Consider the following 12,649-nt stretch of genomic DNA (forward strand, 5'->3'; position numbering starts at 1 on the left):
TTTTTTTTTTAAAAGATTCAGATAATTAAAAATGTGCAATTCTTTAATCTTTGGTTCAAATCATTAACTTTGGATTGTGTAGAATAATGTCTGACCCATAGAAGTTCCTCACTAGTTATTTGTTGAGTAAATGAACTAATGGCAGTATATCCTTCAGAATGATTTTTTTTAAAGCTTCTGTTTATGATATCATTATTCTATACTTAACAACATTAAGGCCAGCAAAGTAATGACACTCTTTTAAGTACACTCATCGCTTAGCATTTTTTAAAAAAAGATTTTATTCTAAGTAACTTCCACACCCAACATGGGGTTCAAATTCACAATCCCGAGATCAAGAATCGCATACTCTACTGAATGAGTCAGCCAGCCCCTCACCCCTTAACATTTCACACTGATGATCAATACACTGCCAAAGGAAGTTCTGGAGACAGGGGATTTTCAGATGTTTTCTTTCAGTGTTTGAAGGGTTCAGCCTTAAGGAGATGCCCTAGATAAGTAAGATAAGAAATGTGGAGCGGTGCCTGGCCGGCTGGCTCAGTCAGCAGAGTGTACAACTCTTGATATTGAGGTTTTAAATTCCAGCCCCATGTTGGATGTGGAGATTACTTAAAAAACAAAAAATGTAATCTTGGGGGCCCTGGGTGGCACAGTTGGTTAGGTGTCCAACTCCTGGTTCCGGTTCAGGTCATGATCTCAGGATCAAGAGATCAAGCCCCGGGGCACCTGGGTGGCTTAGTGGGTTAAAGCCTCTGCCTTCTGCTCAGGTCATGATCCCAGGGTGCTGAGATCGAGCTCCACATCACATCGGGCTCTCTGCTCAGCAGGGGGCCTACTTCCTCCTCTCTCTCTGCCTGCCTCTCTGCCTACTTGTGATCTCTCTCTGTCAAATAAAATCTTAAAAAAAAAAAAAAAAAAAAAGAGATCAAGCCCTGTGACAGGGTCCGAGCTGAGTGAAGAGTCTGCTAAAGTTTCTCTCTCCTTCTTCTGCCCTTCCCTGCGCTTGTGCTCTCTCTCTCCCTCTCTCTAAAATAAATAAGTAAATTTTAAAAGAAAAAAGTGATCTTGGGGAGCCTGGGTGGCTCAGTGGGTTAAAGCCTCTGCCTTCATCCCAGGGTCCTGGGATGGAGCCCCACATTGGGCTCTCTGCTCAGCAGGGAGCTTGCTTCCCCATCTCTCTGCCTCTCTGCCTACCTGTGATCTCTCCCTCTCTGTCAAATAAATAAATAAAATCTTAAAAAAAAAAAAAAAGTGATCTTGTGGGGCTATGTAGAAGGATGGCTTATATAACTCTTTCCTTAGGAAACCTCTGGATTAAGAGTCATACGGCCATACCACGTTTAATTGTATTTTGCAGATACCGTGTTCTCATTTTTTTGAAAAGATAAACTGAAGGTTTGTGGCAACGCTGCATCTAGCAAGTCTATTGGCGCCATTTTTCTAACAGCATTTGCTCCCTTTGTGTCTCTGTGTCATGTTTTAGTTATTCTTGCAATTTTTCAAACTTTTTCATTATTATTACATTTCTATGGTGATCTGTGATAGTGATCTCAGCAGTGATGTTACTGCTATAATTTTGGGGGGCACCACTAGCCACACCCATATAAGATAGCAAACTTAATCGATAAATGTGTTCTGACTGCCCCACCGACCAGCTATTCCCTTGTCTTTCTCCCTCTCCCTGGGTCTCCCTATTCCCTGAGACATAACACTATTGAAATTCGGCCAATTAATAACCTTAAACTGGCCTCTAAGTGAAAGGAAGAGTTGCACAGCTCTAATTTTAAATCAAAAGCTAGAGGGGCGCCTGGGTGGCTTAGTCAGTTAAGCATCTGACTCTTGATTTTGGCTCAGGTCATGATCTCAGGGTCCTGGGACTGAATCCTGTATTGGGCTTCATGTTCACTTGGGAGTCTGCTTAAGGATTTCCTCTCCTCTCCCTCTGCCCCTCCCCCTGTCATTCTCTCTTTAAAATAAAAAAATTACTAAATCCTTTAAAAAAATCAAAAGCTAGAAATAATTAAGCTTATTGAGGAAGGTATATTGAAAACTGAGGTAGGGTGAAAGCTAGGGCTCTTACACCAGGTTAGCCGAGATGTGAATGCAAAGAAAACGTTCTTGAAGTAAATTAAAAGTGTCACTCCAGTGAACACACCAATGTGGAAAGTGGGACCATCTTATTTCTGATACGAAGAAAGCTCAGTGGTTTGAAAAAAGAACAAACTAGCCACAACACTGCCTTCAACCAAGGACTAATCCAGAGCAAAGCCATAACTCTTTTCAATTCTATGAAGGTTAAGAGGTGAGGAAGCTGCAGAAGAAGAGTCGGAAGCTAGCAGAGGCTGGTTCATGAGGTTTAAGAAAAGAAGCCATCTCCATAACATAAAAGTATAAGGTGAAGAAGCAAGTGTTGATGTAGAGGCTGCAGTATGTTATCCAGAAGATCTAGCATCTGGTAAACGACCAGATTTTCAATGTAGATGAAACAGTCTTTTATAGTAGAACAAAATGCCATCTCTGACTTTCATAGCTAGAGAGGAGAAGTCAATGCCTGGCTTCAAAGCTTGCAATGAGGCGCCTGGGTGGCTCAGTGGGTTAAGGCCTCTGCCTTCAGCTCAGGTCATGATCCCAGTGTCCTGGGATCGAGCCCCACATCGGGCTCTCTGCGTGGCAGGGAGCCTGCTTCCCCCTCTCTCTCTGCCTGCCTCTCTGCCTACTTGTGATCTCTGTCTGTCAAATTTAAAAAAAAAAAGAAAATTTAAAGCTTACAATGACAGGCTGACCCTCTTGCTAGGGGCTAATGTAGCTGGTGACTATAATTTGAAGCCAGTGCTCATTCACCATTCCAAAAACCCTAAAGCCCTTCAGAATTGAGCTAAATCACCTCTGCTTGTGTTCCCTAAATGGAACAGCAAAGCCTGGATGACAACGTATCTGTTTATAACATGTTACTGAACATTTTAAGCCAGCTGTTTTGATCTACTGCTCAGGAAAAAATAAATTCCTTTCAAAATATTACTGTACCTGGTCACCCAAGAGTTCTGATGGAGATGTACAAGAAGAATGTTGTTTTCCTGCGTGCTAACACAACTGCCATTCTGTAAGCCATGGACCAAAGAGTCACTTTGACTTTCCAGTCTTGTTATTTAAGAAATATACTTTGCAAGGCAATAGCTGCCATAGATAGTGATTCCCCCCACGGATCTACACAAAGTAAATTGAAAACCTTCTGGAAAAGATTCACTTTTCTAGATGCCAACAAGAACATTCCTGATTCATGGGAAGAGGTCAAATACCAACATTAACGGGAGTTTGGAAGAAGTGGAATCCAGTCCACATGGAGGACTTTGGGGGATTTAAGACTTGTGTGGAGCAAGTAACTGCAGATGTGATGGAAATAGCAAGAGAACTAGAATTAGAAGTGGAGCCTGAAGGGTCATCTGGTTGGCTCAAGTAGGTTAAGTGTTCGATTCTTGGTTTCAGCTCAGGTCATGATCTCAGGGTCATGGATCCAGTCCCACGTAGGGCTCTGTGCTCAGTGGCGAGTCTGTTTGCGATTCTCTCCTTCTGCCCCTCCCCCCGCTCAAGCCTGTTCTCATTCTCTCTCAAGTAAATAAACAAATCTTAAAAAAAAAAGTGCAGCCCAAAGATGGGACTGAACTGATGCAATCTTGTGATAGAACTTTAACGGATGAGAAGTTGCTTCTTATAGGTGAGCAAAGAACATGGTTTCTTGAGATGGAAACTGCTCCTCTTGAAGATGTTGTACAGATTGTTGACATGATGGCAAAGGATTTAGACTATGGCACAGAGTTAGCTGATAAAGCAGAGGCAGGGTTTGAGAAGATCGGCTCCAGTTCTGGAAGTTCTACTGTGCTTAAAATGCTATCAAACAGCATCACAAGCTACAGAGAAGTTGCTGGTGAAAAGAAAAGTCAACTGATGCAGCAAATAGCACTGTTGACTTATTTTAAGAAATTGCCACAGCAATTTCTGAATTTCTGAAGGCCCTAGTCTTTAGACCCTGATTCGCCAGCAGCCAGCATCGAGGGAAGACCCTCCACCAGTAAAAGGATTACAAGTCACCAAAAGCTTAGCATTTTTTAGCAATAAAGCATCTCTTAAATAACATATGTATATTGTCTTTTAGATATAATGCTATTGAACATTTAACAGACTACAGTAAAGTGATAAACATTAACTTTATATGCATTGGGAAACCAAAAATTAATTTGATTTCCTTTATGGTAGTATTCACTTTATTGTGGTGGTCCTGAAACCAAACCCATAATATCTCTGAGGTGTGCCTGGATTAGAATAAAAAAGCCAGCTGATTAACAGAGCACAAAAACTGATAACTGAAATTTTTCTATATGAAATTTCCTGAGGGCTTACCTTCCATAATCTCGGAATCTTATACAGACAAATGTGAAAGTCACTTTTGGCTAACTCATTTGAACATGTTCTTAGTACCTACCGCATGTTTTAGGTAATTTGCTATGTTGTAGGCACACAGAAGGAGAGGTAAGCCAAGAATCTGCAAACGGAGAGTTGATAGATATTTCTAAAAACTAACGTGAAGAGTACTCAGTTACAAAGTAAATGAAGGACAGCTGAAGTCACTGACTTATTTCTAACACAGTAAAAGTTATTATGAGTGCCTGATTTTAGCAGGTTGATAAAGTAGTCAGGTGTGCCACATAAAAAACTGCAATATTTCTTCTAGACGTCTTGAGATAGACATAGAAATGTGGGGAAAATGTTGAAGGTGTTGCTTATTTGGGAAATCATTTTGGGTGGCTGATACCCTACTAAATTCAGTTAGGGGTTGAGTAAGATACCAGAGATCAGGATTTGTTCGGAGGCCTCATATCACCATCATCCAGAGTAAAATCATCATTTTTCAAGTTGCATAAAGGCCAATATGATTTTTGTGCCCTTAGGAGACAATACAAATCCTCCAAATAAACAATTCTTTTTTTTTTTTACATTTAAGATTTTTATTTATTTATTTATTTGACAGAGAGAGAGAGATCACAAGTAGACAGAGAGGCAGGCAGAGAGAGAGAGAGAGGGCAGCAGGCTCTCTGCTCAGCAGAGAGGGGACTCAATCCCAGAACCCTGAGATCATGACCTGAGCCGAAGGCAGCGGCTTAACCCACTGAGCCACCCAGGTGCCCCAAATGAACAATTCTTTAAAGATACGCTGTCCTGGGGTGCCTGGGTAGCTCAGTCAGTTAAGCGTCTGCCTTTCGACTCAGGTCATGATCCCAGGGTCCTGGGATCGGCCCCACATCAGGCTCCCTGCTCAGCGGGAAGCCTGCTACTCCCTCTCCCTCTCCCTCTGCCTGCCACTCTGCCTACTTGTACTCTCTCTCTGTCAAATAAATAAATAAAATCTTAAAAAAAAAAAAAAGAAGTGTTGTCCAACAGAACTTTCTGTGACAACAGAAATGTTCTGTATCTGCGTGTCCAATATAGTACTAGCCACTGAGGGCTACTGAGCACTAACAATAGTGAGACTAGTGTCTCACTAGCAACATTGTCTTAGTCTTAGCTAGTGAGACTAAGACACTGAATTTTTATTTATACTCTAATGAATTTAAATGTGAATAGCCAGATGTGGCTAGAGGCTACCGACTGTATGGGATAGTGCAGCTCTAGAATCTAATAATTAACCTAGTTTAAACAAAATAAAGTTTGCTTTATTTATGCTAAGGAGAAGAAAAAAGCTGCCTGAATTAACCCTGGAGAATAATCTCTAAGGTAAAAAGAAATGGCTTTAAGGTACGGTCTGCATAAGTCAGTAATAATTAGCAGAACTTGGGGTCCTCTATCACATCGACAACTTCAGTCTTTAGGATGCAAGCAACCCACAACTTTTTGAATTTATATTTTTTTGGTCTGCTTATTTTTAAATTTTATTTATTTATTATTTTTATTTATTTTTTATTTCTTTTTATAAAGATTTTATTTATTTATTTGAAAGGGAGAGAGCCTGTGTGCATGAATGGGGGAGGAGAAGAGAGAGAGGGAGAGGGACAAGCAAACGTGACGTCATGCTGAGCTCGGAGCCTGATGCAGGACTTGATCCCACAGCCCTGAGATGGTGACCTAGTGGAAACTAAGAGTCAGACACTTAACCAAATGAGCTACCCAGGTGTCCCTCAACATCTCTAATAAACATTTTAAATTATTTCCACTTTATTCTACATTATCTGGCTAGCACATCAAACATATCTGAAGGAGAAAGCAACAGCATAACTTTGGGAAGAAATAAAGGTACTTCTTAATTATTAAGTACTTCCATATATCAAGCTCTTCTTTTACCATCATCCCTATAAAGCAAATATCACCATCCCCTCATTTCAGAGGAAGAAACTGAAGTTCTGGCATGCTAAATAGCTGAACTACAAGCATACAGGTGGGCAATGACACAGCTACCAGATGAACCAAAACCTGGTTGATCCCTCAAACTTAAAAAAAAACTTGTTTTTTCCCCCCTACTATATTACACTGCCTCTTACATCCACTTTACAATGTAATTTTCAGAAATAAATTCCACAGTAAAAATAGTGGCAATGCTTAATTTTCCTCCCTCAATTTCTTCCACTGGTCTGTCCATCCATCTTCTGCCTCATTTGATAAAGAAAAGGAGGGAAGGAAGGAAGGAAGGAAGGAAGGAAGGAGAGAGAAAGAAAAAGGAAGAAAGAAAGAAAGGAAAAAGAAAGAAAGAACGTGGTATTTATAGATTGGTTTTAGACTATTTAAAAAGATCTAAAGGTATTACATTAAAAAATATTGTTTCTTTTCAGTTTTTAAACTACAGATTTTAAAATAATAAGTTCCTAGGACTTTAAATCACAAGAAATTACCCAAAGGGATACTTTAAAATTTCCTGCAAATGATTTATTAAAAATATTGAAAAAGGCAATTTCCAAAAGCCATCTAAAATACTTGTTTCATTAGAAAAAAAAAAGAACAAAGCAAAAAAATTAAAAAGCCCTCAGTTGTAGAACTCATGGCATCAACCCTGTCTGTTACTCAGTTTTTATTTTATACACATAGTAAGACCTTCCCAAAGAAGAAACTAACATGTGTCCTACGCTGTGGAATCAAGCACAGTCACATAAGCACTTAAGGAAAACAAGGCAACACTTTACGAGCATCACAAAATTTAAAAGTCAATTAACAGGTTGGGAAAAAAGCTATCTTTTTGATGGGGCATCTATAACATAGTGTATTTTTAGTGTTCTAAGTAATGGTACTCTTGTGAAAAAAGTCTTAAATTTTGTGTCTCAATGTAGATGACTAAAAAAAAAGTGCGGGGGGGGGGGCGGGGGGAGACAGCTGCAGTCCTTCAGTATTTTACAAGAATTTAGCGGTTATGATCATTATAGTCATATATGGTTAACACTGACAGGGTTCCAATCCTGGTGCAATCCTTACTGGTTCTGTGACTTTGGGCAAGGCATTCTGACTCACTTTTGTCCATCTGAAAAATGGGGATCAAAATTCCTAGGTTGTTGGGAGGATTAAATGAGTTAATATAATATAATGTGAGGTACTTGGATTATTCATGGAAGTAATGCTCTATTTTTTTTCTAATTTTCTATAGAATTGAGAACACAAACAAGATAAAATAATTAACCTTAACTGACATTGGCAGATAGATTTTTTTAAAAATATTTTTTAAAAATTCTAAGTATTTTCTACACCCAACATGGGGTTTGAACTTATAGCCCCAAGATCAAGAGTTGAATACTCTACTGACTGAGCCGGCTAGGCACCCCAGCCAATGGATATTTTTTAAAGAGATGCCATAAAATCAGTAATAATTATTAATATATTTTACTGAGGACATCACAAAAGAAATGTTGGGGTAGTAAGACCATCTGAAAGATATGTCGATATATTATGCTGAGAGCATGCTATAGTAAATAAGCAATAGTTTTTGTATCTTATAGGATGTTTAATAAAACATAAAACAATGGGAGAAGTTGAGTAAGCTGTCTGACTATAATTCCAATTGGAAAATGGCATCTGAGATGGTTGCTTGGGTATACTGTAATATGGGCTCCACAACGCACAGATCATAGAAGGCTTCTAGAACTTAGAATGGAAGTCTTTTCCTTACAGAATGTATTTTCAACTGCATGTGGATTGTTATGATGAGTTTTCCAAAAGAGCACGTTAGAGCATTTCTCCTACAGTATTACTTCAAACCTTTTTGCCTTCTTAAGGACTCCTTTATTTCCAAGTACACTAGCTGCTCTTAAAATAATTCCCCGATGTATGGAAAAGACAAAAAAAAGGAAATGAGAAACAAGACAGAAGAATGCTTTGATATTACGTGCCACTGATCTCCAAACAGGTGTAAGAGTTCAGAGCCCATAAGGATCTTGCTAGTGCTGTGCATATGGCAGTTCAACTCAGGCTACTCACCTCCCTCCTGACTTGAGGGGAGAACAGCAATGAGAAATCCTTATCTAGCCCCAGGCTTTGCAGATAACTATGACACTCAAGGAAAGAGGACAGATGGAAAGTTACTGGGATACTCAAGGAAGAAGAGTGAAGATGATTGGAAAACGAAAGAATCTCTGCACTGGCAGGCACCTTAGCGGTAACTCAGTCTGGCCCTCTTTTTCCTGTAGGCTTCCTCTTCATTGCATCTCTGAGAGATGGCCCCTCAGCCTCTGCCTGAACACCACAATGACTGGGATCTTACTTCTTTGATTCTGCTTGTTCCAAGCCAGAAATCTGAGCTATATCGTAGATTTCCACATCATTTTCCTATCAAATTAACCACTAAGCCTTATGTATTTTGCCTCTTAAATCTATTTACTGTTCCCCCCTCCCACGACCTTAGTTGAGGCCTTTCTCATCTCCTTATGTGGTCTCACCAAAGTACCCAACTACTAGATTTCACCTCAAATACTTCACCTCCAATCCATCTTCTCATGGCAGCCTATAAAGTGGATGTTCTAAAACACAAATTTCATCACATTATTCCTCGGCTTAAAACCTTCTGATGGGTTACTATCACAGAAAGCAAAAAAGGCTCAGGTTTTAGCTTGAAATGCTCACTCTCGTCGAACTCTTCTGCTCATAGCAGCACTAAATGGCTGTGGTACCCCAGGCACCATGCTTTTTCCGGGGTCCATGCTTTCGCTCATGTTGCTGCCTTGGGTTGGAATACTCCTTCTTCCCTCTGTCCACCACCTAAGTTAGTTCAGGAACTAGCTTCCAAAAGGCATCTTTTGACACCCTCTCCTGGGTAATATAAAAAATATTCCATGTGTGTATCACTGCCTTTATCATATACTACCAAAATCCTCCCGGTGAGTCCCTCAAGCAGGGGCCATGTCACACCCTTAGCGCATGGCACAGGACTCATGGTAGCAAATGTTCAGTATATGCCTAGTAAACACAAGGACTTTTTCTGAGGTGAGTTAAAATTTATGGTTCCACACCCGGTGTTGTATGGAAGTGCTGAATCACTATGCTGTACACCTAAAACTTATATTACGCTGTATGTTGATGAACTGGAATTTAAAGAAAAAAAAAAAAAACTTAAAACAAAAGAAAAATTATGGCTCCCGTTGTCCAACTTTTGCTCCATGCAGCAATAAAAACCATCTCACCAGGGAAATAAAGCATTTGGGTAGTGCATAAAAAGGCAACGTTTAAATACTACCTTTATGACATTTTCTACTTACCTAAGTTGCTGTAGGTTGCACTACAGGGATTCAGGTCAATAGTATCTGAAATGTCTTCTTTTTCCTTTTCCCTTTCCAGTCCAGGTAGGGGCAAGGCTGCTGTGATGGGAGGGCAGCCTCCGTCATCTTGCCTCGCAACAACGGATCTTGGATCCCGAGGAGAGAAGTCCTCTGTCACTTCATGGGTCTTGTGACTGAAACAAATCAGACTGTGGTCACAGTGGCATTCAAATGTCTGGCTAAAATTTAGATTTATGGAAGACATATACTTGCCAAAAATGTAAATAACAAGCCCCAGAGTCACCATAGTGGGTCCTATGGCCTGAAATACTTGTCTGAATACAGGGCAGTCCTTCATCTAGGCTGATCCTCCTATTTATCTTGATTCCTACACATTGAGAATCCAGTTCGATAGAGAAGGCATAGTAATCTCAGAAGGAAGCCTGAGAATAAGAAGGTAAGAAATGAAACTTTTTAAGGCAGGAGGTGGTGATGGTAGTGGTGGAGAAGGCTGAATGCTTAACTGGTTAAAGACAAAACACCCACATGCTTAGTGAAGTATTTGGCATGTTTACTACATTATAGTACTGTAACATCAAATAATTTACAATATAAACTTACTTTATTTCATATATAGAGTTTACTACATGCTAAAGTATTCAGTACAGGATCAAGAATAAAGCTGAGATTACACTAAATAAGGAGGTTAAGCAATTGCTTCAGAAGGTAAACTGAGGCCAGGAAAGTCTTGTTGTCAGGAGGACAGAATCATCAGCCCTTCCCCCGAATGCATGTAGTAGGCAAGGTGAATGGAAATGAAAGGTCTGCATTCTTGTTAATCTTCTCTATTAAAATGAACCTGAAAGATCCTGTTGGCCACATACCACAATGTGGCATCCATACTACTTTGTGTTTCCAATCTTGTTTCACTGCTGCCTGCTCATTTGCTTATAGCTATCTCTTCCAGTCTTCCCCACTTCCCATCCTGCCTGAACTGTCAATTCTTTACTATAAGTACAAGGGGATGGAATGGTCATTTAATGTTGGTAGAGAAAACTAGTCTAGTTAGAAAATCTCACTGGGCTAGCCAACAAAATAAATTTAAAATCAGGCATCTTTAACAGTTTCTGAGAGTGTTCTTACACTGTCACACACTTACCAACCCTTCTTCCCCCTTTTTTTTTGGTTTTGTTTTAATGTGGGCAAAGAGAAAGAAGGAAACATCTTATATACTGTAACATGTTATTTCTGGATTTTCAACTGGCAGTGAATCATGGTGACATTTACAAGTTCCTTTAAAAGAGGTACTTTGTTTGATCATGTGTCATCAGAACATATATCACCTGTGGATTTGAGAAGGGGATCTGAAAAAGGAGTACCTTCTTATCAATCTTTCATTATGGAAATTATGCATGTGTCTGAACAAAAAAATAAGCCTTGAAGTCTGCTGGATATACAACTTCAAAAATATTCTTTCAGAGCTGGCAGAGCCAGAGGTCTCTCTGTACTGAGAGTGAGCAATGAGCTGGAGCTTCCTTTCTGGGATCTGGCTCTCGAGGACAGTGGTAAGGTGGAAAGGAGCCACTCCACTGGCGGCCAGTAGGGTGGTGTATGTAAAGGAGGCCTCACACAGTAGAGCATGCTGCCTCTTAATGGGCTGCCCTAGGACATCAACCCGAAAAAAGGGCTCCAAACAAAACTGATTTCTCATAATAGGGAGCATTACAAAATCATGGTGAGAAGGAGCCTTTGCTTCCCTGCATTAGCAAAGACAAAGCAAAGTGACACTTCTGAAATCCTCTCAAATACCACTAGTGTCAAGGCTATAGATCACTGAATAGTTACCAACATGCTTCAGAAGGAAAATGATCTTTATTGGGCAAAAGTTAATGTGAGTCATTTCTGATTTCAAAGTACAAGTATATATCTAAATATAAAGTGACATTCACTTCTTATTTTAGAGTTAATTTGAGAGGTTTCCTAAAATGCTGTTTTTAGGCTCCTAACCTCTGCAAGCTTGCTCTCGCCTTTTCTCTTTCCCCAATCTCCTCATTATTACTAAGACAGCTCTCTCTTTTCCATTATCAAAAGGAATTGGCAAAGATTGGTTCAGAAACCACGACTCTACCCTCCCTTGTCTGTTTTCCTCCATGCAATGGGCTATTTACCATGAGCCTCAGCTATTGTGAAGACTACAGAAAAAGCTGCTGCTATTAAACCATGAAGAATTCCCTGAGCCTGCTCCTCACATACATGAAACACAGCTCTGTGCTCCTACGGGCTTCTCAGAACAAAACACGGAAGCTAAAAAGCAAGAAATGTTAAAGACTCACCCACTGTACTCACTCATACAATTCCCCATTAAAGGGTACTCTATAGGGCCTTCTTCGGTCTGTTAATCATGTTCTGAAGCTCTGATGTACCAGAGATCCCACTGAGCTCAGGAAAACTACAAGTTGGGTAAGATACAAGTTTCGAATTCTGCACCTTAATATCATCACTGCACCTTGACCTTTACTTTAGGGGTTTGGTCTGGGAAATGTGCCAAACTACCTCTGGGAAGCAAAGTGAAAACTAGTTTTATTAACTCTTTGAGAATCAGGGCAGGGTAACCTAAATTCCACATAAAGGTTAGTTTTCATAAGCACATTTTAAGTAAGTACACTGGTATATTATATCACCAATTAAAATAATCATCAATTATAAAGAACTATGCAAAGGGAGCTGATGAAAGTAAAATCACAAGGAATTGCAAATGGATGCTAAGGTGTTTAATCAGCAGTGACAGCAGAGTCTAAAAGGAATAATTTTTTTAAAAAATGCATCAATGATATGTCACATCTTGATGCTTGAGGGAGGAACAGCTCTATGTACAATGAAAATGGTAAAAGAGAGATGAGAAATGGAGAGGCTTTGAGAGTTCAAGCTTA

The 12,649-nt window shown here is 39.8% G+C and overlaps 1 protein-coding gene across 9 annotated transcripts in view; it reads right to left on the bottom strand.

Annotated features, from left to right (window-relative positions):
- PEAK1 (pseudopodium enriched atypical kinase 1) overlaps positions 1-12,649 on the bottom strand; it is a 319,482-nt gene that overhangs the window by 42,154 nt on the left and 264,679 nt on the right. For 8 of the 9 annotated variants that reach the window (XM_046008373.1, XM_046008372.1, XM_046008371.1 and 5 more), the window contains one exon: positions 9,720-9,913. In XM_046008373.1, coding sequence (XP_045864329.1) covers positions 9,720-9,913 — 194 coding nt within the window. Of the gene's footprint in view, positions 1-9,719; positions 9,914-12,649 lie in introns of those variants that run through there. The other variant, XR_006818699.1, reaches the window with a different exon arrangement.

This window comes from Meles meles, chromosome 6 (genome assembly GCF_922984935.1).
Source record: "Meles meles chromosome 6, mMelMel3.1 paternal haplotype, whole genome shotgun sequence".
Taxonomy (NCBI): Eukaryota; Metazoa; Chordata; class Mammalia; order Carnivora; family Mustelidae; genus Meles; species Meles meles.